General features: G+C 53.2%; 2 protein-coding genes across 2 annotated transcripts in view; both read right to left on the bottom strand.

The window, feature by feature from the left end:
• Nucleotides 1-844: 844 nt before the first annotated feature.
• TM6SF2 (transmembrane 6 superfamily member 2) lies at nt 845-10,042 on the bottom strand. The gene is made up of 10 exons (XM_025368644.1): nt 9,882-10,042; nt 7,829-7,932; nt 7,179-7,276; nt 7,007-7,110; nt 6,520-6,602; nt 5,162-5,286; nt 4,481-4,582; nt 4,117-4,209; nt 2,972-3,091; nt 845-1,351 (listed from the first exon to the last, which is right to left on the bottom strand). Exons 1-10 carry the CDS (start codon nt 9,974-9,976, stop codon nt 1,142-1,144), a joined length of 1,134 nt encoding a protein of 377 aa, XP_025224429.1. The 5' UTR covers nt 9,977-10,042; the 3' UTR covers nt 845-1,141.
• Nucleotides 10,043-13,302: 3,260 nt separating this feature from the next.
• SUGP1 (SURP and G-patch domain containing 1) overlaps nt 13,303-26,234 on the bottom strand; it is a 50,999-nt gene continuing 38,067 nt past the window's right edge. Inside the window, exons 9-14 of the mRNA XM_025366138.1 lie at nt 16,919-17,025; nt 15,982-16,159; nt 15,481-15,587; nt 14,525-14,670; nt 13,727-13,856; nt 13,303-13,462 (exon numbers count right to left, since the gene is read on the bottom strand). Of these exons, the coding sequence (XP_025221923.1) occupies nt 13,436-13,462; nt 13,727-13,856; nt 14,525-14,670; nt 15,481-15,587; nt 15,982-16,159; nt 16,919-17,025 (695 nt within the window). The 3' untranslated portion in view covers nt 13,303-13,435. The remainder of the gene's footprint in view (nt 13,463-13,726; nt 13,857-14,524; nt 14,671-15,480; nt 15,588-15,981; nt 16,160-16,918; nt 17,026-26,234) is intronic.

Genomic DNA, 26,234 nt, shown 5'->3' on the forward strand with positions numbered 1-26,234 from the left:
CCTGACCAACATGTAGAAACTATGTCTCTACTAAAAATATAAAATTAGCCAGGCGTGGTGACACATGCCTGTAATCCCAGCTACTCAGGGGGCTGAGGCAGGAGAATTGCTTGAACCCGGGAGGTGGAGGTTGCAGTGAGCCAAGATCGTGCCATTGCATATCAGCCTGGGTAACAAGAGTGAAAACTCCAACTCAAAAAAAAAAAAAAGAAGAAAAGAAAATGGGACATCTGGTCAAGTCCCTGATTTACTCCAGGCCCAAGTCACCCCTAAACATGGCCTTTCACCCAACTTCAAAAATCAAACACTAGGAAACATTGAGTCTTTCTCCCAACACCTTGGCTTCCTTCCAGGACCCAGTTTCCCCTAAAATGAGCCCAACTCGACCAGATAGCAGAGGCAGGGTTGAGGTTTCTGTGGTCCAACACGCTGGGGCTCCGTCTCAACTCAACCATGCCTTGGGGACTGAGGAGGGGAATGATCTCAGACCAGGACCTTCACCTGCAGCCTTGGTTTCCCCATCTGGAATAAGGAGTGAGATCCAGCATGGAGCAGTCAAGGTATACAGTAGGTGCTTAATAAACATATCATGCTGTTGGTTATGATTTATTCGTAGAGCTGGAACTTTTCTCTCTGGCTGTGACCTTGGGCAGGTCTCTTGTCCATACTGAGCCTCGGTTTTCCCATCTGGAAGATGGAGCCATGCATACCAACCAGAGGCCGCCTTCTGCCATCCCAGCACCTCTTGCTCCTGGCAACCACGATGGCAGTGATGGATGGGCCCTCATGGGGGCCAAGAAGAGGGTCCCTCGTCCCTGCACCCTGAAACACTTAGGCAGTGATATTTTGGAAATTGAAAGGGTTTTTACTAAAAGGATCTATGGGGGGATGATGGGTAAATTCTGGAAGGGGTGGAAGCGTCGTGTGGGGGTTGAAGCATGGTGACAGTTGTGAGAGGCGCTCCTTGCAGGGACACTTGGTTGTTGGTCTCCATCCCACCCACTGGACTGAAACCACCATAGCCAGGACTAACGACACCTGGAGATGTCCCTCCTGTCTCTAAAACACCTGACCCCTGCTTCCCCAGGTAGGGCTGGCTGGGCGCGTAAACAGAGTCCTGGGTCCTAAGTCCGTAGCCCTCTCAATGCTGCTTCTTGTGGAGGGCTATGGGGCCGGAGGGTGGTGGCTGGTGGAAGAATGCAGGCCACTGAAGGCAACGGTAGGCCAGCAGGTGGGGGCCCAGTGCATACAGCAGATTGCACACGAAGAAGCAGCCCCAGGTGTCCTCAGGCACACGGTAGGTGAAGGGTGTGCGCAGGTGCATGGAAGCCCCCATGTGCGAGAACTGTGCCTGGTAGCCAAACAGGAAAGATGGATGTCAGGGGCCAGGAAGGAACTGAAATCCCAGCATCACCGACGGCCCACCAGGTAGGTCAGGCAGAACCCAGGGGATGCCCATCCTCACCTCTTGGGCTCTGCTCATCTACTTGTTTCCCATCTCCAGTCCATCTATCTGTCTCTCTCTATTTTTTTTTTTTTTTTGGAGACACAGTCTCACTCTTTTGCCCATGCTGGAGTGCACTGGTGCAATCTCCATTTACTGCAACCTCTGCTGCCTCCTGGGTTCAAGCGATTCTCATGCTTCAACCTCCTCTGAGTAGCTGGTACTACAGGCGCGCACCTCTATGCCCAGTTAATTTTTTGTATTTTTTAATAGAGATGGGGTTTCGCCATGTTGCCCAGGCTGGTCTCAAACTCCTGAGGTCAGGCAATCCATCCACCTTGGCCTCCCAAAGTGCCAGCTAGGATTACAGGCGTGAGCCACCATGCCTGGCTTATTTTTAAAATTTCTATCTAATTATCTATCTATCTATCTATCTATCTATCTATCTATCTATCTATCTATTTAGAGATAGGGTCTTGCTCTGTTGGCCAGGCTGGAGTGCAGTGGCACGACCATGACTCACTGCAGCCTCAACCTCCTGGGCTCAAGCAATCCTCCCATCCCAGCCTCCCGAGTAGCTAAGACAGCAGGCACGTGCTACCATGCCCAGCTAATTTTTGTACTTTTTGTAAAGACAGGTTTTGCCATGTTGCCTAGGCTGGTCTCAGACTCCTGGGCTCAAGTAGCCCTCCCACCTTGGCCTCCCAAAGTGCTGGGATTACACGTGTGAGCCACCTCGCCCGGCCTTCTGTCTGTAAAGATTCCTATCCTTATGTGTCCTCTCTGTCCCCCCCTCCCCCATGCTCGTCCACTTGTCTGTGAGTCCCTCCCCACTTGCCTAACCCCATCTCCTGGGCCCTGCACCCCATCTCTCTCTGACCTGGTTCCAGATCCTCCTCCCAGTCTTCCCCATCCCAGAGGTCTTGGCACAAATCCTGTGGATTCTAGATGTTTTCCTGGTCCCTACTTCCCTGGCCGGGGCCCAGGCTTTAGCACTTTTCATCAGGAACCCAGAAAAAGGCTCCTAGCTCTGACTGGGTCCCCACTGCTCAAACACCTCCTCAAACTCCCCATCACCCTCAGTACAAGCCCCCAGTCCTAGAGTTTTCAAAGCCTTCAGCATCTAGCTGCCAATTTCTCTTATCTCTGCCTTTACCCATGTTATGGCCCTGCTAAATCACTCTCTCCCTCTGTGCTTCTCCTTATGCTGTTCCCATTCCTGGAATGCCCTTCCCTGCCTGGAGAACTCATCCCCGTACATCAAAGCCCAGCTCCTATGACCCTTGCTTCTAGATAACCTTTCCCTTCTGGAATCCTTCACAGCCCCTGTCCCTCTTTTCATGGGGCTTGGAGTGTCTGTATCTGGCTTTGTCTCCCCTAGACTAGGGAATCCTGGGATACCGGGCCTGGGGCTGGGGTCTCTTGGGGGCCCATCATTACAGTGCCCAGGGAGGACACCAAAGTCGTTGATGAGTAGACAGAAATTCCCTCCCACATGTCTGCTCAACCACCCACCCGCCACCTCACCTGGCCGATGGCTCCAGCAAACACCAAGGCCCAGTCTGGCAGCCAGGAACAACCAGGGAAGGTGAGAGCATAGGCAGCCAGGCCGCAGAAAGGCAGGACATAAAACATGTACATCAGCATCTGCAGGGGAGGGAGGAGAGGGGCGCCAGCCTGTGAGATGAGCAGCTATCCCAGGTGGGTCTCCTGAGACCCCCAAGGTGGAGGCCCTGAGGAAGGATCTGGATGGCCTCAGACCCCACCCAGGCTTTCTGCAAAGTGCTCCCCTATTTCCCTTGCAGATCCTTGCCCCCACCCGCCGAACACATACACCAAACCTACCAACCTTTCTCTGGAAGTGGCATGCGACTCTGGCCTAGCCAGTCGGAGCATTCCAGCCCCCTGTCCATGATGCTCAGTAAGGGATGGGCAAGTGATTCAGGCTGGGTCAATCTGAGCCTGTCTAAGACTTGTGCTTAAGCTCAGGGGTAATAAGGGCTCACAATGCTCTGGGGTGGCTGAGTGGGGTGCATGGAAGCCTGGAGCTGCCACAGGCTGTCTCTGCTACCCCATAAAGGGACTGCCTGAGAGCAGAGCCATGCAAAGAAAGCAGAGCCCAGAGGCCGGGCATGGTGACTCACGCCTGTAATCCCAGCACTTTGGGAGGCCGAGGTGGGTGGATCACTTGAGGTCAGGAGTTCGAGACCAGCCTGACCAACATGGTGAAACCCCGTATCTACTAAAAATACAAAATTAGCCGAGTGTGGTGGCGCACGCTTGTAATCCCAGCTACTTAGGAGGCTGAGGCAGGAGAATCACTTGAGCCCAGGAGGTGGAGGTTGCAGTGATCTGAGATCACGCCATTGCAATCCAGCCTAGGTGACAAGAGCAAAACTCTGTCTCAAAAACAAAACAAAACAAAACAACACAAACAAAACAAAACCAAAAAAACAAAAAGAAAAGAAAAGAAAAGAAGAGCCCAGAATCTGCACCTTGAGCACCTGGATCCAGTCATACCTGAAGACCACATCTGTCCTTTTTTTGGTAGGACAGTAAATTCCATATGGCCTTCTGCCTGTTTGAGTTGTGCTTCTGGCACCTGCTTTGAAGAGGCCCAGAGGACCCCTACCCAAGGCAGGGGTATGGTCTTCTCCCCACTCCCCTCTCACCTGCACCTTAGGATAGGCCACAGGGTCCCGCAGGTATGGCTCATACTGGTAGATATAGACAAAGCAGGAATCTGTGGGGCAGTCAAGCACCACCTGGAGCAGACAGACATACCAAGAACCCTCAGACATCCCTCCCACAGGAAACTTCCCCCGCCCTTCCAGGTCCACACCCCTTGCTCTGGCCTCTCCCAGCCCAGCTCAAATTGGGCTGGGAGAAATGGGGCTTTGTCATGGAACACTCAGGTTAGACTTGATGAAGAACTTCCTTGGATGATCAAACAGGAAGAAGGGCAGCGTGGGAGAGGTGGGTCAGGGAAGGGAGACCGGAGGCAGGGGATGGAGAGACTAACTAGTGCGGACTCACCAGGCCCCGGAACAGAGTGAAGAAGCCAGCAAGGATGAGGTATATGACAAGGGCCAGGTCAGCTGGACGCTGCAGGAGTCCCTTTCTTTGTTCCTCCTGCACCTGCCCCAGGGGAGAGAAACACAGACAGCATGAGAGGTAGTGAATGAGAGGTATTCAGTAGGTATTCAAAAGGTATATAAAGGCTCCTAAGGCTCCTCTCTTTCTTTTCTTCCTTTCTTTCTTTTCTTTTCTTTCTTTCTTTCCTTCCTTCCTTCCTTTTTTTTTTTTTTTTTCTGAGACAGGGTCTCTTTCTGTTGCCCAGGCTTGAGTGAAGTGGCACAATCTCAGCTCACTGCAGCCTCAATCTCCCAGGCTCAAGTGATCCTCCTACCTCAGCCTCCCAAGTAGCTAGGACCACAGGCATGCACCACCACATCTGGCTAATTTTTTAACTTTTTGTAGAGTCAGGGTCTGGCTGTGTTGCCCAGGCTGGTCTCCAACTCCTGGGCTCAAGTGATCCTCAAGCCTTGGCCTCCCAAAATGTTGGGATTACAGGCATGAGCCATCTCACCCAGCCCTTGCTTCTTCCTTATGACAAAGGAGATCCTTCCACGGAAACTAAGTCTTTGACCAAAAGCAACTCACACAGGGAAAGTTCAGGCACGCTGGGACAAAGCCTAAGAGGGGCAAGGCACTCACCGTGTTGGCGGTGCAGCAGGTTGGTGCCCGGGGCTGGCTGAAGACCCTCACGCCAGCCCAGCATGGCACCAGCAGGTAGGGGATGGTGAGGAAGAAGGCAGGCCTGATCTCGGAGCTGTATTTGCCTGCCATGGTGCAGGAGAGAGGGTGTCAGCCATGCCAGAACCCTGCTGGATGTCTGTTTGTTTGTTTGTTCTGAGACAGAGTCTTGCTCTGTCACCCAGGCTGGAGTGCAGTGGCGCAATCTTGGCTCATTGCAACCTCCTCCTCTCAGGTTCAAGCAATTCTCCTGTCTCAGCCTCCTAAGTAGCTGGGATTACAGGCATACACCATTATGCCTGGCTAATTTTTGTATTTTTAGTATAGGCAGGGTTTCACCATGCTGCCCAGGCTGGTCTTGATCTCCTTGGCTTAAGTGATTAATGAGGCAGGTGGATCGCTTGAGCCAAGGAGTTTGAGACCAGTCTGAGCAACATAAGGATTACAGGTGTGAGCCGGCGCACCCGGTCTCTCTGGCTGGACATCTCAATTCAGAAATACCATCTCGGCTGGGCGCGGTGGCTCATGCCTGTAATCCCAGCACTTTGGGAGGCTGAGGCGGGCGGATCACGAGGTCAGGAGATCGAGACTATCCTGGCTAACACAGTGAAACCCCGTCTCTACTAAAAATGCAAAACAAAAATTAGCCGGGCGAGGAGAATGGCGTGAACCCGGGAGGCGGAGCTTGCAGTGAGCCGAGATCGCGCCACTGCACTCCAGCCTGGGTGACTGAGCAAGACTCCGTCTCAAAAAAAAAAAAAAGAAAAAGAAAAAAAAGAAATACCATCCTCATTCAAGCTCCACCACCCTCCATGGCTCCCTAGTGCCCACAGGATGATGTCCGTGCTCCTCAGCCTAGCCTGCCTCAATTTACCTTCTGAACATGGATCCTACCTTCCAGTGGGTTCTTTGCTTTCTATGAATACACCTTGGGTGTTCCCTCTGCTGAGGTTTTGCCATGCCAGCCTCCCGGATTGCCTTCACTGCTCTACCTCCCAAGCCCTACTCCTGAAGCTTTCACCGTGTCCCCAGGATTCATCCTAAAATTCCCTTCCTGTGTCAAGAGCATTCTGGGTCAAACCCCTGGTGCTGGGAACCATTGCCTGGGGAGGAAGCAGAGTTTGGGTTCCCTCACCTTTCAAGAGGAAATGGGGACCAGAAAGGGGTGGGCTGCTGACTGAGGCTGTGGACACGCAAAGAGGGAGGTGGGGCCTCTGCAGACATCAGGGAAGGGGTGGAGGATCCAATGGGGTTGCTTCTAGATGCAGGGCAGCGACCTAGCCCAAGAGAGACCAGATTTCCCGAAGCCTTGTCCTTACCAAGAATGTTTCCTGTAAGGAACACCAGGATGCTCATGGCGAAGGAACCCAGCCAGTACAGTCCAAAGTTCCGGTATCTCTTCCTGGGCAGGGGATGGAGGGGTGACCAGCAGGTAGTCACTCCATAATCTCAGAGCCCCAGCCAGGGCCCAGAGACCACCGTGGGCTTCCCAGCTCTGGGTGCCTTTCAGTTTTGCCCAGGATGGAAGGGACAACAGGGAGTTGAACAGGGGAATGAACAGTAAGACCCTCTGTCCAAGAAAAGAAGTGACTGCCCAGACACAGGGTGGATATAAGCAATGCCACGCCACCATCTACACCTGAAACGTTTCCTGGAACCTTCTCCCAGCCACCCCTGGCTGGAGTCCTAGAGGAGCATCCTGATTTCTCCTACAGACACTTCTGGCTCCACCCTGCCCTGGGGCCCCATCTGAGGATGAAACTTCTCTCCCAGGGTCAGGGGCCACCCTTTCCCTGGCTCCTGCACCTTCTGCAGATGGCGCCGGCCATGGCCAGGTAGAGGAGGTAGTGAACGGTGCCATCCCAGTAGCAAATGAAGACTCCGTGTGCTGTGCGCAGGTATGGCTCTCCCTGTGGGGGCAGGAGGGAGGCTCAGACGGGCAGTGGGGCAGGGGGATCCCTGGCCGTCCCCCAAGTACCTCCTTGGTGTAGAAATCCATGAAGCCCACCACATAGCCGTCTTCCTGAAGAGCGATGATGAGGTCCACAACCGAGGTGAAGGCGAAGACGGCGAAGACTGCAGTGAGTAGGCGGCCGGGTCAGGTGTGGGAGGGGACACACATGGGTGGGGCTAGGGCTCAGTGTGGGCAGGGCTTGAAGTTAAGGTCAGGGATGAGATTACTTCAGGCAAGGACTCCAGGCCCAGTCCCTGTCCCAACCCCAAAGGTTGCATGACCACTGTCCTGCCTCATTCTGCATGTCTGATGGAGGAGACCCAGCCTGGCCCTCAGAAGTCCCTGGTTTGATTGGGAGGCCCAGTGCCTGCCTTTGGGAGTCCCCGCCCTCAGGAGATCTCAAAGTGATGAGGCAGTACACTCTTTTTCAGGAGCTTCCAATCTGATGGGGGAGACGCAGTCCCTATTCTCAGGAGCCCCAGGTCTCAAGGGGGAGGCTCTTTGAAGTTCCCCAGTTTAATGGGAGTGTTCAGATCTCTTTGAGGTCTCCAGTCTGATGGGAGCTCTTAAAGGGCCCCCAGTCTGATGGAGGAGGACCTTCGATGGCCCCTAAGTCTGAGGGTGGAGGCCCTTGCCTGGACAGTCTTCTTCCCCACAGCTTCCCACTGACTCACCAGCATAGAGTGGGTCATAGGAGATTTCGCCATGGGACAAGCTGTAGACTGCCACGAAGAGCAGACCCAGGATTAGGGCGCTCATCAATGCCACCCACAGGGGGCTGTGGAGAGGGAGACCAAGTCAGGGACGCCAGGCCCAGTGCTGAGGCATTGCCCCACTCTCCCTGGTAGGGGAAGGGGCAGACTCCTGGAAGCCCCAGGGGAAGAGGCTAAAGTGTCTGTTCATCCATCAATGCTGTTCCCTGAAACTGCTCTCATCCTGTGCCAGGCCCTTGCCCAGGCTGTTTCTTCCTTCTGGAAACTGCTTCCAGAAGCCTTTTCCACTTGGCAAACTCCTACTCATCCTTCACGGCCCATCCACATTGTTCTTCCTCCATGAAGCCCTCCCTGACTCCCCAGAAAGGATCACTGTTTAACTTGAGCCAGCTACAGAGGGGACATTCATCAGCCCCTTCTTTTCTTTCTTTTTTTTTTTTTTTTTTTTTGAGATGGAGCTCTGACACGCAGGCTGGAGTGAAGTGGTGTGATCTCAGCTCACTGCAACCTCTGCCTCCTGGGTTCAAGCGATTCTCCTGCCTCAGCCTCCCAAGTAGCTGGGATTACTGGTGTCCACTACCACGCCCTGTTAATTTTTATATTTTTAGTAGAGACAGAGTTTTACCATGTTGGCCAGGCTGGTCTCGAACTCCTGACCTCAGGTGATTTGCCCATCTCGGCCTCCCAAAATGCTAGGATTACAGGCATGAGCCACCATGCCTGGTCTGCCACTTCTGACTTTACCATTTATCCCATCATTTGTTATGTGTTTAACTCAGTCTGTTCAGTCATTCGGCAACGTCAAGTCCCTCTGTGGCCAGGCCCAGCTCCCAAGCCACAGGGTCTTGAGTGCTCAGTTCTGTAGACTTCACTGTCTGACACTCCCAGCTCCTCCCAGCTAAAGTCCAAATGCCTCTATTAACTCCACCTTACCCCTGCCCTGATCTGCGCCCCCAACCTGATAAGACAGGTCGACCAGTTGCATAGATAACAGAAGCCAGGTCTCTGGGCAGTGCTCAACCCAGGTGGGCAAATCCAGGCCTAGAGAGGATGGGATTACTGTCCAGTTGTCCAGGGTCACACAGCAAGACTCTGTCCATCACTCTCCAGGCCCCTGTTTTCTCACGATCCCCTCAGAACCCAAGATCTCCATCCTGACCCCATGTAGTACTATAACGATGACATTATAGTACTCAGATGAGACCAGGACAAATCTTTGTACACAGTTTGTAATCCTTAACTGTAACTATGAGATGAGATCTAGGATTGTGCCCATGACACTAATCAGGGAACTGAGGCTTACCCAGGATCCCAGGAGATGGAGATGGGTATTCCCACCCAGGGAGCAGGCCCATGGTTAAGACTCTCTCCACCCTATGGCTTGGGTTGAGCTGGGTTTAGAAGTGCGAGGGCCTTGCAGATGCCCGTTATCCGGTGGCTGGACCCACAGGGCTAGGATCTAGGGTTAGGAGACAGGGACCAGGAACAGGAACCAGTAGGGGAAACTGAGTCTAGGCACAGGGTTAGCCAGTCTTGAACAAGAGGAAAGTCACAGGCCTGAGACAGGCAACGGAGCAGGGTGTGTGTGTGTGTGTGTGTGTGTGTGTGTGTGTGTGTCAGCAGGAGCCAGGTACCCGGGCCTTATCTGGACAATACTTTTACCCTTGGCGACTTTGGAGCCTGCGCAGGGCGCATCCCTGGGAAAACCCCAGAAACCCTCCAAAGCTCTGGCTTGTGGGGACTCTCCTCATCATTCCTTCTCCCCAGGCCCCAAACATCCCAGGAGCGGCCACACCCCAGCCTCCAGCACGGCGGAAAGGGGACTTCCGGTTAGACGGGGGCGTTCTTCTGGCCCAGGCCCAATCCTGCCGGGTCGGAGCTGAGCTGGGGCGCAAGGCTCGCAGGGGCCAGGTCCGCGGACCGCGCATCCTCCCTCCAGCCCACCTCCGGTCCTCCCAGCCCCCGCTCGCCCCCACTGTCCCCGAAGGCCGCCCCAGCCCCTCCCCGCACGCACTGCGAGAGCGCCGAGACATGGTTGAGCGCGTAGGACACCGGGAGGGCGCTCAGCGACAGCGCCGCGATCTTGCCGGCCAGCGGCGGGATGTCCATAGCGGCGGCGGCTGGACCCCGGCTCAGCCCCGGGTGTTCTCCAGGGCACTCGGCTCCTCGTTGGCGGCGCGTCCCGGCCGGGGCTGCCAGGGACCCGCCCCGCACAAAGGTCGCCCCTCGCTGCGCCCTGGGCAGGCGGCCGTGACCCGCCCTGCGTGTTCCCAGGGAGCCTCCAAGGCCCCTCCCCGATCCTCCCCCTGGCAGCTGCCCCCCCTTCGCCCCTCACCATCGACACCTGTCCAGCTGCTCAGCCTCAGTTTCCCTCTCTGTCAAAGGCTGGGACACAACACCTCGGGATGTTTCTGCTCTTAGGCCAAGGGGTACGCCCTGAAGGTCCTGGCATGCCCGCTCTTTCCCCTGCCCCACAACTTCGTTCTAAAGAAATTCGTTTTCCTCGACTCTGCCCTTCTAAACCCCTGCATTCCCCACCCAAAGATCAAGTGGGCATTGCCTGTGCGCGCTGATAGAGCAACCTCCAGCTCTTGGGCGCAAAATGCCTTTCAGTGGGCTTAGATTTGAGTTTTCACACAGTAGCCACCACAAATGTAAACGTGTTTCCAGGCAGGTGTGAAGTTTTTTTTTTTTTTTTTTTTGAGAGGGAGGTCTCACTCTGTCGCCCAGACTGGAGTGCAGTGGCCCGCCTTGAACTCCCAGCCTCAAGTGATCCCCCCACCTCAGCTTCCCAAGTAGCTAGGACTACAGGTATGCACCACCACGTGCAGCTAATTATTTTTTGTAAAAACAGGGGTCTCGCTTTGTTGCCTAGGCTGGTTTCAAACTCCTGTGCTCAAGGGATCATCCCACCTCAGCCTCCCAAAGAGCTGCGATTATAGGCGTGAGCCACCGCGAGGGGTCTTTTAGTGTGAGGCTTTGACTCAGGGGCTGTCCCTTTGCAGGCTAGTCCCGGGTTGAAGGTTCTTCATGTGGGGGAGAGGGTAGAAGGAAGGGGTTCTAGGGGGTGGGGGCTGAAGTTAGAGTATCGGGATGGAGCTAGTTTGGTGAAGAGTTTGGGAAGGGTGTTCCTGGCAGGGAGGAAAATGGCTTAGGCTTGGAAATGAGCAGCGGAAAGAAGGTCGGTTCTGCTGGGGTGTGAATGAGAAGCGAGACAGCTGTGAGAGGCTGTGGGAGGTTTTGAACAGCTGGGAGGGGGCCGCAGTGTTGTCGGGGAGAATAAGGAGGAGACCATCTGTCTTTGTCACCCCTCCAACCACCCTCTGGCCCATGTGGAGTACTTGTGGATGCTGCAGACAGCAAGGTGAACCATGCCCACCTGACACCTGCCCCACGGGAGCCCAGTCTGCAGCTGGCACAAATTCTAACCCCTACCCCTACCTCAGGCTCCTTCTGCATGCAGCCCCTTAGCGTGATGCCAACTGGGTCACAGGTCTTTCTCAACTGGGCTACAAGAGAGTCTTCTGGCCACAAGTCTGACTCAGCCTCCTTCCCCAGGTGCCCACTGCCCATGGGTGAAGTTCAGGTTCCCCTGGACTTTCCCCAACTTTAGCACAGTCAACACCCCCGAGGCCTGCTTTCTGTCTGCAAAACGAGCCTTCTTGTAAGCGTGTCCCAGCATCCCCTCCTCCAGGCAGCCCTGCCTGCCACCCCCACCCCATCTTCTCCACACAGGGCCAGGGTGTCTGTGCCTGGCTCAGCCTAGGGGCCTGGCCTTGTCCCATGTACAGGATGCACCTGCACACGCACATAGCATTTGGAGGCCTCATCCCCTGCCAGGGGGTAAAGTCCATGTCCTGAGCCTGGTGAGCCTCCATGTCGCTGAGAACTGAGAAGTGACTTGGACAGCTGAATGCCTGGGACCAAGCCCCAGGATTCCCCGTCTCCTGAACCACTGGCTGCAGAGAGCTACCCTGCTGTGCTCAGGGTCCTGGCCCACTGCCTTCTGGGCAGCCCCCATGTATGGGCACCCAGGCCAAGCCCACCAATGTTACTCCTTGCTCTGCCTCAGCCACAGCGTCAGGAGGGGACAAAGGGTGGCATGTCACCCCAGCCTTGGTTCTGCCACTGCCTCTGGCACCTCCCTGGTCTCAGACCCCACTGAGACACTCTGCAGGCGGCCCCACCACAGCTCCCTGGTTCCTCTCAGTAGCAGCCTCAGACCTCGTCCCCAGCAGCCTGGCTGACTGGGGCAGATCTTGTCCACCTGGTCCCCACACAAACACAGCAAAAACCCAGTGTTTGCTGAATGGCTGTGTGAACACAGGCTGGCCCAGGAGCCCGACTCCACACCAAGCATGTGAACAGGGAGCCCCTGGTGCCTGCAGGGGCTGGGCAGCACCCACTGGGTGTGTGGGGGGGGGATGGGAGGGAGGCAGATGGAAATGCAGATTCTCAGGGCCCTGCCCAACCAGCTGACTCAGCAGCTGCAGCTTAACAAGATCCCAGGGTGACTCAGGCACAAATGTGGGGCTCTGGCCCTGGGTCAGATGTGGGGGTCTTGGCACACACTGTGGCCCAGGGGGCTACCCTCCTGCCTCCAAAACTCTGGCTCTGAGGCCCTTCCTTTCAGGAGCTGTCCGACATGTTGGCATGGCACATCCATCCACACGGCTGTCCTCTAATGACACAAGCCCCAGGGACTCGTGTGCCTACAACACTGGTGGGACCTGAAGGGCCACAGCCATCACCTGTGTGCTGGGCCCTGCCAGCACCATCTGCCAGGAGAGCACACAGATGTGCCCAGAAGCCACCTGCCCCTGCAGGTCTGAGGGAAGGGGGGGCCCTGCCTGGAGACCCCTCCCCAACCTCCCCTTGCAGCACAGTGCTAGGCTGGGAAGTTCCTGACATTCCTTTAGCCCAGGAGTGGCCAGGTCTCCAGCTTTATTATTATTATTATTATTATTATTATTAGAGACAGTCTTGCTCTCTCGCCCAGGCTGGAGTGCAGTGGTGCAATCTCGGCTCACTGCAACTGCCTCCCAGGTTCAAGTAATTCTCCTGCCTCAGCTTCCCGAGTAGCTGAGACTACAGGTGTGCACCACCATGCCCAGCTAATTTTGTATTTTTAGTAGAGACAGGGTTTCACCATGTTGACCAGGCGGGTCTCGAACTCCTGACCTCCGGTGATCCGCCCGCCTTGGCCTCCCAAAGTGCTGGGATTACAGGCGTGTGACACCGCACCTGGCCTTCCAACTTCATTATGCTGAGAACAGCTTTCTTCCTTCCTCCCCTCCAGTGCAACCCAAGCTGAGCAGGGATGGAGACTCCACAGGCCAAGAAGGAAAGCCCCGAGACAGCATCTTGTACTCTGTGCCCAGCCTTGTCCCGCTGCTAACAGGAGGTGCTTCCTGCAACAGGACCAGGCATCTGCAGTGGATGAGCACTGGGACTTTATTACACGGCACGGCACTCGTGACAACGGGAGGGGTGGGCAGAAATGCAGGCCGGAACATTCCACAGTCCAGGGACGGTTGGTCATTCAGAAAGTATGTATTTCCAGAACACTCAGTAGTAAGGCCGTCTAGGGTTGTTCTGCAGAAGGCAAAACAGGAGGAGGGAATTAGCGCTAAAGACAGCGGTTCCTCCTGTCTGGAACCTTCCGGGGGCAGCTGAGCTCGCACCCTTGAGGTGGCAGGGCAGGCTTGGGGGATAGGTGGGGGCTTGAATGCAGGGGTTGGTAGGGGGCTTGCTGGTGAGACCCGGCCTGGCTGGACTGGGGAGGGAAGGGAACCTTCTGTTCCTACCACCACCCTCTCCTGTCAACTGAGCAAAGGCAGCCCAGCCAGGCATGCGCACCAGTGGGTTGGGCCGGAAGCGGTAGGCCAGCATCATCCTCTTGCGGAAGGCCTCGTACTCATCGTCCTCCTTGGAGAGCTCGGCCGGGCGGTCAATGCCAAAGCCAGCACCGTCCACTGTGGTGGTGCCCCTACAGGGAGGAGATGATGTGAGCAGGGGGCTGGGCCAGTGTCAGTTAGAAGGGGCCTGGGGCCGGAACTCTGGGCAGGGGGGCCGAGCACAGCTGGGCTCTCGGCAGCCTCCTGGGGCACAGGGCTGGGCTGGGACGTATCTGCACAGAGAGAAGCCTGAACCTGAATGGTGAAGGAGGGGGAGACCCGGCGGGGGGCCCAGGCCCCAGGGTCCAACACAGGAAGGAGGAGCCCACAGTGGAGGCTGTCGTAGCTCTTGGGATATTAGGATGGTTACTCAAGAACAGCCTCGAAGGGGGCACTCGGGGCCAGGGTCACACCTGGGAGAGCTCCTGCCCATCTCTGGGACTGGTTTCGCACTCATGGGGAATTCAAACAAGGCCCTTCACAAGGCAGACAGGGCCTGACCCATCTGTACTCACACCCACCCCACCTGGCCTGGAGATACTCAAGAGGGGACAGAAGGAGGCCCTGGGACTGGGGAAGACCCGGCCCATACAGCCTACTGCACTGCAGGTTTGTGCCTGACAAGGGGTGTGCAGTGGGGTGCTGTGATCATTTTGCCACAAGGGAAAAGTGATGACATAAAGGGGTGGGAATGGGGAGGTGGTGGGGGAGCCACAGACCCCGAGTTCATGGCCACGCCCTCCAACAGGGCCACACTCACTTGTTCACCGGGTTCTTGATGCCCTGGCCTTCCGAACCCAGCCCCTCGCCCTCTTTCCAGCCCATCTTCATCAGCATCTGGTAGCCAATGTTCTCCACAGTCAGCTTGAACTCCTTGTACTCCGAGTAGTCAGGCTCGCGGCCCTCCTACAAGGTGAAGAGGCAGCTGTCACCTAACAGGGCTGGGGCTGTGGTGGCCCCCAAATCCAACCTTCTGCCTTTGGTTTCAATCAGTGCTGGGACCAGTGGCCCATCTGCCTCCCTCTCACCAGATCAGACTTGTTGATAACAGACCAAGCTCCTCCTGCTTCTCAGGGTCCCCTGGGCCTTAGTGCCACACTGTGCACCAAGCTCCCTGGTGGCCAAGTCAAAAGGGCAAGAGAAAGATTTACACAGGCCTTATCCACCTAAGATAAAGCAATGGTTCACTGGCAAAGAGAAGCCCTGTGTTCATGTCCTGAGAGCAATTTGTTGTACAAGGTCCTAATAAAAGATGGACAGTGAGGTTACCACCTCGCTGATGAGGCTATCAGGCCCTGAACAGTTTTATAAAAAACCTCAAAAAGATAATGGGGGATGTGCCGTGTCAGCCCTCTCCCATCAGGAGCCCAACAGCAGCAGAGGCAGAATGTTAAGCTCTGGTTCTGAAGAGGCCAGTCCGTGGGGACTTTTGCCGGAGAAACACTTTGCCTGTAAACTGCACTTAATTGGCTCCACTGGAAGCAGAATTTACCCCACAGCCCCAGGAAATGTTTCTGAGGCAGCAGCTGAGCTGCTGTTTGCTAATTCCCTACACAGACAGCGCCTGTCATTAACAGATGCCTCCCGCAGCGAGAGAGCCTGGCTCCTGCTGTGATCGAGGGTAGCTAGGCTACTTTGGGCGCCTGCAGGGTGAAGCGGCTATAGGAGGGACTGGCACGTAGCAGAGGCTGGAGCCGGGGGCCCCTCCTGGCTCACCTTCAGGGCCTTGAAGGTCTCCATAAACTTCTCCAGCTCGTCTGGAGGCAGGAAGTCTCCGATGAAGTGCTTGCCCCGGCCCATCTTTGTCAGTTGCTCGGCCCATTCTGCTCAGAGAAGCAGAAAGGTGAGAAGAGGGAGAAGCAAGAAGGAGGGGAGTGGGCCTGGTGGCTCCCAGGCAAAGGTATGAGACTCAGTGGGAGCCGGGGAAGGAGGCGGCTGGGCCATGACCCCAGCCCGAGCCTCGGCCAGGCAGCCCAGCATTCAGTGAATCCTGTGCGGCTCTCCACCCTAACGATGACAGGATCGCTCCTTTCACCACGGAGAAAACTAGGACCCAGAAAGACTGAGCCTCTCACTCCAGGCCTCACAGCCACAGGGGGCAGGCTGGGGGCTGAACCAGGATGGCAGCTCAAGACCACGTGGGACACCTCCAGGTAACCTTCCAGGGCAGGTGAGGGGGGCCACATCCAGCCCAGCCCGCCCCGCTGCACCACGCACCCCTGGTCTTGTCCATCTCCATGCGCCGCAGTTGGTGCTCCCAGGTGCCCAGCTCGCTGTCCACCTCCTCATCGCTGTCGTAGCCGTGCTGGTGCTGCTGCACTGCCTTTTCCCACAGCAGCTGCATGTCCTGCATGGCCCGCTTGTGCTGCATGATCATGTCGTACATCTGCTGCATCTGCAGGGCACACTCACCAGTGAGCCAGGGCACTGTGCAGTGGCCTGCCGGAGCCCCGCCCCTGCTCCCCACCTCCAGTGCAGGCCGTGCCCCCACTGGAACCTGGCTCATCTGGACCCCCTGGGCAGGGCTGGAGCAAGGATTCAGGCAAGTACTGAGTACCGCCCTGGGTTCTCTAAATCCCGGTGTGGAGCACGGAGGACCTCTTGGCCACTGAATGAGGGTGACCCAGGGCCCTGACCCCTGGAAGAGTCAAGGGTGATGTGACGGGGCTGTGGGCCTGGAGAAGGGGTCAGAGTGAGCTGACCCCAGGCACTGACAGGCAGGTGCCTGCAGCTCCTCAGGAGAGCCAACATCGACACTGCCCAATGCCAACCGGGCGGCCTCAAGTCCCTCAGGGTGCCCTGTGCTGACCAGGACAGTCTTGCGCTAGACACAAGAAGACTGTGGACAGAGAACATCAATGGAGACTATCCCATAGGGACCAGCCCTGGAGCGCAGCAAGAAGCAGTCACAAAGCTGAGGCCAGGGATCACAGACCACTGGGGCTGCCCCAAGGGTCAACAGTCTCCCAGGCAGCCTGAGAGGCCATTCAAATGCAGTGCCTGCCTGGCAGCCTCCCCACTGGCTATGGGTTCCACCTAAACGCAGGAGCTTGGCAAGCACATGAACCCCTGTGACCACTGCACCTGAGGGTAGAGGATGACACTCTTTGGGGACCGACCATGCCTGTCCCCTTGTCCCCACAGTCAGTCTTACCTCCTGCTGCTCCTTCAGCTGCTTCTTCTGGGCATCCGACAGCTCTGTGACACCCACTAGACCCACAGGCTTCCCCTTCTCATAGCCAAGCCCCTTGAGGTCCTGAACTGGAAACCAAAGACACAGGGCAGTCAGTGTCTGACAGGTGTACCCCGATCTCGCTCTCACACTGGAATGTGCTGTGAGTCTCACGCCTTCAGGACACTCCAGGCACACAGGGCCCTCACATCACGACTGTCAGTGCCACACGGTATGTAAGAGCCTTGGGGCCGTGCTGTGCGCTGCTATGTGCACCCCTGCATTTTACGTCCTTGTGACCTCTCCAGCCAGGCTCTACGCATCACCGCATTACAGATGTGGACACCAGGAATCAGAGGTTCGGGGACTCACACAGCTAATGAGTGACAGGGCAGGAATCTGCAGAGCTGGAGACAAGAGAGCTGAGATGGAGTGTGGGCAGCATGCATGGACGCACTCACAAGCCAGCTCTCAGAAGGCAGCCCTGTTGCTAACAGACACCAGGTGTAAGCGCGCACAGATTCAGAGTCTGGCGTAAGACTCAGCTGTGCGACTCCCTTAGCTCCTTCAGGGGAGGCAGCCAACCATCCTCAGAGCAGCTGACATTTAATTTGGCATTAGCTGTGGAACCTGGCAGGCGCCAGTAACACTGACACATAGAAAGATGCTGCAACGGCCCCATCCGGGCGACAGAAACCACCATCCCTCGGGCGGTACGGTGCTTCCGGGGGGAGAAGGTGAACAGAGGGGTGTAGCAGGTCCTCTGGGAAGGGAAAAGACTTGGGTCCTTACAGCTCATCAACACTCGGGCTTTGTCACTAAGAATAGCCCACATTTGCACTCTTAGTCCTTCCTCGGTTTACGAGGCACTGAGGGATGTGGGGGAGCCCTGTGGGGGAAATGCAGGAGCTGAAGTCTGAGCATCTGGTTGAGTGCCTTAGAGCAGGCCCAAAGTCCCTTTCCCCCAGGTCCACTCCACCACGAGTGGGTGGGTGAGGTCTACCACACTCCCTGAGGACATGGATCAGTGGGACTTGAACCTGGGCCTCAGACTTTGGAGCCTGTTCTGTCTAGCTAGGCCACAGGGCAGCTTCTTCAGCCGCTGGGTGTCTCAGAGCTGGGGTGTGTGCGCATTGAAGCACCTGGATCTAAGCACTAGGGTTTGGCACTTGAGTGACAAACCAATCCTAGGTACCCTCCACCCTGGCTGGAGTTGCTGGCTATAGCCCTGGTAAGCATAAGAATCTTCATTCAGTAGCTTTTCTCCTTGACCTAGAATCTCTGAGGCCCTTGGGGCCAGGGAGGCACTGAGCAAGCAACCATCCCTGAGTTGGACAAGCAGGTCCAAGAGGCTGGCCACCTGACCTGGGAAGGCTGCCTTCCCTCTTGGGGTCCTGTCCTCATCTTGCAAACACAGGTGATGGTGCCACACAACAGAGCACGTCAGACTCCTCCATGTACCTGTGTGTTGAGCGCTGGTGAAGCTGGAGTGAGGGGGTGTTTCTGCTCACAGTGCAGGCTGCACAGCTGCACAGTGGGGCGCCATACGACATGAGATAGTGGCTGTCAGTCACTGTCATCTGCAAAATGCAATGACAAGAGACCACCCCCCAATCCTTGTAGGTTTGGTAAGAAAATGAGAGACCAGGCCATACGCTGGCCCTCCCTGAAATTACGAAATTGCTGCTAAGAAGGGAGAGGTGAAAAGGTGATTGTGCAAAACTGTGGAAATTATTGTGCTTACCATTATCCATCTCTTGAACTTTTCTTTTTCCCCCCCAGATGGAGTCTTGCTCTGTTGCCCAGGCTAGAGTGCAGTGGCGTGATCTTGGTTCACTGCAACCTCCGCCTCCCAGGATCAAGCAATTCTCCTGCCTCAGCCTCCCGAGTAGCTGGGACTACAGGCATGTGGCACCATACCCGGCTAATTTTTGTATTTTTAGTAGAGATGGAGTTTCACAATATTAGTCAGGCTAGTCTCGAATTCCTGACCTCAGGTGATCCGCCCGCTTCGGCCTCCCAAAGTCCTGGGATTACAGGCGTGAGCCACTATATCTGGCCTCCTGAACTTTCTATGACAAGAAAGAATCCAAGTACTAGCTGGGAGTGGTGACTCATGCCTGTAATCCCAGCACTTTTGGAGACTGAGGTGGGAGGATGGCTTGAACCCAGGAGTTTGAGACCAGCCTAGGCAACATAGCAAGACCATCTCTATTTCTTAAAAAAAAAAAAAAAAAAAAAGCTCACTTCAGACCCAAAAACACAAATTCAGTCAGGAATCACTTCATGAAGGGGACCATTCTGGAAATGCATCATTAGGCGCTGTTGCCAATGTGTGAGCATCATAGATTGTACCTCCACAAACCTAAATGCTACCGCCTACTGCACACCTACACTAGATATTACAGTTGACCTTGAATTATATGGGTTTGAACTACACAGGTCCACTTAATATGCTGATTTTTTTCAATGAATATATTGAAGAAATTTTTGGAGATTTGCAACAATTCGAAAAAAGTCAGATGAACCACATAGCCTAGAAATACTGAAAAAAAATCAAGAAAAAGTTAGGTGTATCATGAATGTGTAAGATATATGTAGACGCTAGTCTGTTTTATCACTTAGTACCATAAAACATATACACATTGCAGAAAGTTAAACTTTATCAAAACTTATGCACACAGACTGTACGTAGTGTGTTTTGCAGTCCAGAGAAATGTAAACAAACGTAAAGTAGCAGTTTAAATCTTTTTTTTTTTTTTTTTCTGAGACGAAGTCTTGCTTTGTCGCCCAGGCTGGAGTGTAGTGGCACAATCTCAGCTCACTGCAACCTCCACCTCCCAGGTTCAAGCAATTCTCCTGCCTCAGCCTACCAAGTAGCTGGGACTACAGGCGCCTGCCACCATGCCCAGCTAGTTTTTTTTTTTTTTTTGAGACGGAGTCTCACTCTGTCATCCAAGCTGGAGTGCAGTGGTACGATCTCGGCTCACTGCAACCTCCACCTCCTGGGTTCAAGAGATTCTCCTGCCTCAGCCTGTCAAGTAGCTGGGACTACAGGCGCACGCCACCACACCCAGCTGATTTTTGTATTTTTAGTAGAGACAGGTTTTCACGATACTGGCCAGGCTGGTCTCGAACTCCTGACCTCGTGATCCCCCTGCCTCAGCCTCCCAAAGTACTGGGATTACAGGCGTGAGCCACCATGCCCAGCCAACTTTTGTATTTTTAGTAGAGGTGGGGTTTCACCATATTGGCCAGGCTGGTCTCGAACTCCAACCTTATGATCTGCCCGCCTCGGCCTCCCAAAGTGCTGGGATTACAGGCGTGAGCCACCGCACCCAGCAGATTAAATCTTAATTGCGTAACATTAGCTGTAGTGCACACTGTACTACTGTAATCATTTTGTAATCTCCTGTTGCTATTGTAATGAGCTCAAGTGTTGAGAATATCTGCTTAAAACACCACGTGATGCTAATCATCTCTGCGTGAGCTGTTTGTCCTTTTAGTAAATTGCATATTGCAGTAGAGACATCTCTCAGGGTTCTCAAGTATTTTTTGGGTTTAGTGCAATATAGTAAACCTTGAATAACATCATGGGTCCCATAAAAAGTGCCACTAGTCAAGCACCTGTAGTCCCAGCTTCTCGGGAGGCTGAGGGAGAATTGCTTGAACCCGGGAGGAGGTTGCAGTGAGCCTAGAGTATGCCATTGCACTCCAGCCTGGGTGACAGAGCAAGACTCCATCTCCAAAAAAGTGCCACTAGTGATGGCGGAAGTGCTCCCAAGAAGCAGAGAAAACTCAAAACATTACCAGAAACAGTTGAATTATTTGATATGTGCCATAGATTGAGGTCTACAACTGCAGTTGCCCATTTCAAGATAAATGAATCCAGCATAAAGACCATTGTAAAAAACAAAACAAAACAAAAAAAAAGAAAAGGAAATTGGTGAAGCTGTTGTTGTAGCTATGTCAACTTTGTACTTTCTGTGAAGTAACTTTTTATCTCATTTTGAAAATGCAGTTTTTATATGTATAGGACTGATATCAGAATGACACACCTACAGAATGACACACCTACAGGGTGTGTCATACGATTTAAGAAAAAAGTAAAGTCACTATGTGACAATTCAGAACAAAAGGAAGGCGAAGGATTGAAAGCTGGAGAATGTAATGACAGCAAAGGATGGTTTGATAAGTTTAGAAAGAGGTTTGGCTTTAAAAAGATGTCAAGATAACATGAGCAACAGCTTCTGCCCACCTAGAGGTGGCAGATGAGTTCCCAGATGCCATTAAGAAAATCATTGAGAAGGAAAGATATGTATATGCTCAAACAGGTTTTTCTTTGAGATGTAGTCTCACCCAGGCTGGAGTGCAGTGGAGTGATCCTGGCTCACTGCAACCTCTGCCTTCTGGGTTCAAGCGATTCTCCTGCCTCAGCCTCCCGAGTATCTGGGATTACAGGAGCCTGCCACTACGCACAGCTAATTTTTTGTATTTTTAGTAGAGATGAAGTTTCACCATGTTGGCCAGGCTGGTTTCAAACTCCTGACCTCAAGTTATCTACCTACATTGGCCTCCCAAAGTGCTAGGATCACAGGCATGAGCCACTGTGCCCAGCCTCAAACACGTTCTTTAATGCAGACATAAGTGCCCTATTTGGGGTGGGGGAGTGGGGGAGCCAAAAAAGACATTTATTAGTAAGGAAGAGGAGCAAACATCGGAATTTGTTGTCCAGGTTGGAGTGCAATGGCGTGAACATGGCTCACTGTAGCTTCAATCTTCCAGGCTCAAGCAAACCTCTCACCTCAGCCTTCCAAATAGTTGTGACTACAAGTGCACACTGCCACACACCTAGCTAATTTTTGTGTTTTCCTGTAGAGATGGGGTTTTCTCATGTTGCCCAGGCTGATCTCAATTCCGGCCTCAAGCGATCCGCCCGCCTCAGCCTCCCAAAGTGCTGGGATTACAGGCATGAACCACCATGCCTGGCCAAGCACCAGAACTTAAGGCAGGATAATGCTACTGTTTTGTGCAATTGCAGTTGGGTTTATGACCAGGGCTGCCCTTACCTATGAAGCTGCTAACCCCTGAGCCTTGAAGGGAAAAGATAAACACCAGCTGCCAGTCTTCTGGTTACACAAGAAAGCCAGGGCAGGACAGCCATGGTGGCTCACACCTATAATCCAACACTTTTGAGAGGCCAAGGCAGGAGGTAAAAAGGCCTGGACAACAAAAATTATTTTTCTAGATTGGTTTGCCCCTGAAATCAGGAAGTACCTTGCTAGTGACTGCTTGTTTTTTTTTTTTGTATTTTTTGTTTTTGTTTTTGTTTTGAGACGGAGTCTCGCTCTGTCGCCCAGGCTGGAGTGCAGTGGCTGGATCTCAGCTCACTGCAAACTCCGCCTCCCGGGTTTACGCCATTCTCCTGCCTCAGCCTCCCGAGTAGCTGGGACTACAGGCGCCCGCCACCTCGCCCGGCTCGTTTTTTGTATTTTTTAGTAGAGACGGGGTTTCATCGTGTTCACCAGGATGGTCTCGATCTCCTGACCTCATGATCCGCCGGTCTCGGCCTCCCAAAATGCTGGGATTACAGGCTTGAGCCACTGCGCCCGGCCACAAGTGACTGCTTGTTAAAGTTATTTTGATATTGGACAATGCCCCTGGCCACCCAGAACTTCATGAGTTTAACACTGAAGGCATCAAAGTGGTCTACTGCCTCCAAACAAGGTCTCTACTTCAGCCTCTAGATTGGGGGGTCGTAAAAACCCTCAAGGCTCATTACACACGTACTCTATGGAAAAGGATTATCAAAGCTACAGAAGAGAACTTCAGCAGAGCGAACATTATGAAAGTCTGGAAGGGTTACACCACTGAAGAGGCCATCAAGCCTGAAACAATAAATTCCTGCTGGAGAAAACGGTCTTCAGATGTGCATGACTTCATGGGATTTATAATAGAGCCCATGAAGGAAATCACGAAAGAGATTGTAGAGACAGCAAAAAAGGGTAGAGGGTGAGGGCTTTTTTTTTTTTTTTTTTTTTTTTTTGAGACGGAGTGTGGCTCTGTCGCCTGGGCTGGAGTGCAGTGGCCAGATCTCAGCTCACTGCAAGCTCCGCCTCCCGGGTTTACGTCATTCTCCTGCCTCAGGCTCCCGAGTAGCTGGGACTACAGGCGCCCGCCACCTCGCCCGGCTAGTTTTTTGTATTTTTTAGTAGAGACGGGGTTTCACCGTGTTAGCCAGGATGGTCTCGATCTTCTGACCTCGTGATCCGCCCGTCTCGGCCTCCCAAAGTGCTAGGATTACAGGCTTGAGCCACCGCGCCCGGCCTAGGGGGTGAGGGATTTCAAGAGATAGATCTTGGAGAAATTTAAGAACTAACAATCTGGAAGTGGGTGGCTCATGTCTGTGGTCCCAAATGCTTGGGAGGCTGAGGCGGGGAGATCACTTGAACTCAGGAGTTTGAGTCCAGCCTGGGCAACATAGCAAGACTGTCTCTATGAAAAATTAAAAATAAAAATTTTAAAAAGTAGGTCTGGCCGGACACGGTGGGTCACGCCTATAATCCCAGCACTTCGGAAGCCCAAGGCAGGTGGATCACCTGAGGTCAGGAGTTCGAGAGCAGCCTGGCTAACATGGCGAAACCGCATGTCCACTAAAAATACAAAACTAGCTGGCTGTGGTGGCACATGCCTGGGCAACAGTGCGAGACTCCATCTCCAAAAAAAAAAAAAAAAAGCCAAAAACAAAAAAACCAAAAATAGGCCGGGCGAAGTGGCTCACACCTGTAATCTCAGCACTTTGGAAGGCTGAGGCAGGTGGATCATTTGAGGTCAGGAGTAAGAGACCAGCCTGGGAAACACAGTGAAACCCTGTATGATGGCACACACTTGTAATCCAAGCTGCTTGGGAGACTGAGATGGGAGCGCAGAGGCTGCAGTGAGCCGAGATCGTCCCACTTCACTCCAGCCAGGGTGACAGAGTGATACCGGTCTCAAAACATAGGCGAGGCGAGGTGGCTCACACCTGTAATCCTAGCACGTTGGGAAGCTGAGGTGGGTGGATCACTTGAAGTCAGGAGTTCGAGATCAGCCTGGGCAACATGGTGAAACCCCATCTTTACAAAAAACGCAACAAATTAACCAGGCATGGTGGTGCACGCCCGTAATCCCAGCTACTCAGGAGGCTGAGGCATGAGAATCGTTTGAAACAGAGGGGCAGAGGCTGCAGTGAGCTGAGATCACGCCACTGCACTCCAGCCTGGGCAACAGAGCAAGACTCCAAATCAAAAAATAATTAATTAATTAAAAATAGAAAAGCTAACATATACCACACTGAAGAAATTAACAGAAGACAGCTGATGGAAAGGAGTGCTTCTGAACGAGTGCCAGATGATGAGGAAGAAGCCAGAGAAGCAGCAGCAGTACCAGAATGACAATCTGGTAGGAGGATTCTCATTATTCGAGACTGTTTTTGACTTCTTTGATGACACAGACCCAAGACATGGGCACTGAAACTAAGTGTAAATGGTAGAAGAAGGAACAATACTGTATATAAACATTTTTAGGGAAATGAAAAAGTCAGGCAGAAATCATGAGATATTCCCATAAAGTCACGCAGACTGCCTGTCTCTCCTTTTACCTCTTCCACCTCTGAGGCAGCAAGACCAACCCCTACTCTTCCTCCTGCTTAGCTGTTCAACGTGACGTTGACGAAGATGACTTTTGTGGTTATCCATGTCCATTTCATAAATAGTCAATATATTTTCTCTTCCTTACTTCTTTTCTTTTTTTAAAAGAGTCAGGGTCTCGGGAAGCGGAGGTTACAGTGAGCCGAGATCATGCCATTGCACTACAGCCTGGGCAATAGAGTGAAACTCTGTCTCAAAAATAAATAAACAAATAAATAAAGAGGCAGGGTCTGTCTGGATGCTCTGTTTGGACCCTCTGTCATCCAGGCTGGAGTGCAATGGCACTATCATAACTCAATGCAGATTTAAATTCCTGGACTCAAGTGTTCCTCCTGCCTCAGCCTCCTATCTAGAGCTATAGGTGCACACGACCCAGCCTGGCTAATTTTTCCTATGATTTTCTTAGTAATATTTTATTTCTTCTAGCTTACTTTATTATAAGAATACAGTACATAATACATATAACATATAAAAAGCATGTTAATCAACTGTTTATGTTACCAACAAGGATTCTGGTCAACAGTAGGCTATTAGTAGTTAAGTTTTTGAGGAGTCAAAAGTTACATGCAGAGGCTGAGGTGGGCAGATCACTTGAGCTCAGGAGTTTTGAAACAAACCTGGGCAATGTGGTGAAACCCTGTCTCTATAAAAAATTAAAGAATTAGCCAGGCATGCTGGTACGGGGCTATAGTCTCAGCTACTTGGGAGGCTAAAGTGAAAGAATAAGCTTGAGCTCAAGAGGTTGAGGCTGCAGTGAGCTGTGATTATACCACTGCACTCCAGCCTGGGAAACAGAGTGAGACTCTGCCTCAAAATTAACAAGTTTATATTCAGATTTTCTTTTTTTTTTTTTTTTTGAGATGGAGTCTCGCTCTGTTACCTAGGCTGGAGTGCAAAGGTGCGATCTCGGCTCACTGCAACCTCCACCTCCCGGGTTCAAGTGATTCTCCTGCCTCAGCCTCCTGAGTAGCTGGGATTACAGGCGTGTGCCACCAAGCCCGGCTATTTTGTTTTGGTTTGGTTGTTTTTTTTTTTTTTTTGAGACAGAGTCTCGCTCTGTCACCCAGGCTGGAGTGCAGTGGTGTGATCTCGGCTCACTGCAAGCTCCGCCTCCCGGGTTCATACCATTCTCCTGCCTCAGCCTCCTGAGTAGCTGGGACTACAGGCGCCCACCACCAAGCCCGGCTAATTTCTTTTTGTATTTTTAGTAGTGACGGAGTTTCACCGTGTTAGCCAGGATGGTCTCCACCTCCTGACCTCATGATCTGCCTGCCTCGGCCTCCCAAAGCGCTGGGATTACAAGCGTGAGCCACCGCGCCCAGCCTAATTTTTGTATTTTTAGTAAAGACAGGGTTTCGCCATGTTGGTAAGGCTGGTACTGGACTCCTGACCTTTTGATCCACCTGGCTCGGCCTCCCAAAGTGCTGGGATTACAGGCATGAGCCACCGTACCCGGACTATATTCAGATTTTCAACTGCACAGGGCTTGGCGTCCCAACCCCCATGTTGTTCAAGGGACAACTGTATAGCCCGTTGCTCCCAAGCTACAAACCTGTAAAGTAACACAGTATTTATGTATCTAAATATAAAAAAGGTACAGTAAAAATACT

This window comes from Theropithecus gelada, chromosome 19 (assembly GCF_003255815.1).
Source record: "Theropithecus gelada isolate Dixy chromosome 19, Tgel_1.0, whole genome shotgun sequence".
In the NCBI taxonomy this organism is placed as follows: domain Eukaryota; kingdom Metazoa; phylum Chordata; class Mammalia; order Primates; family Cercopithecidae; genus Theropithecus; species Theropithecus gelada.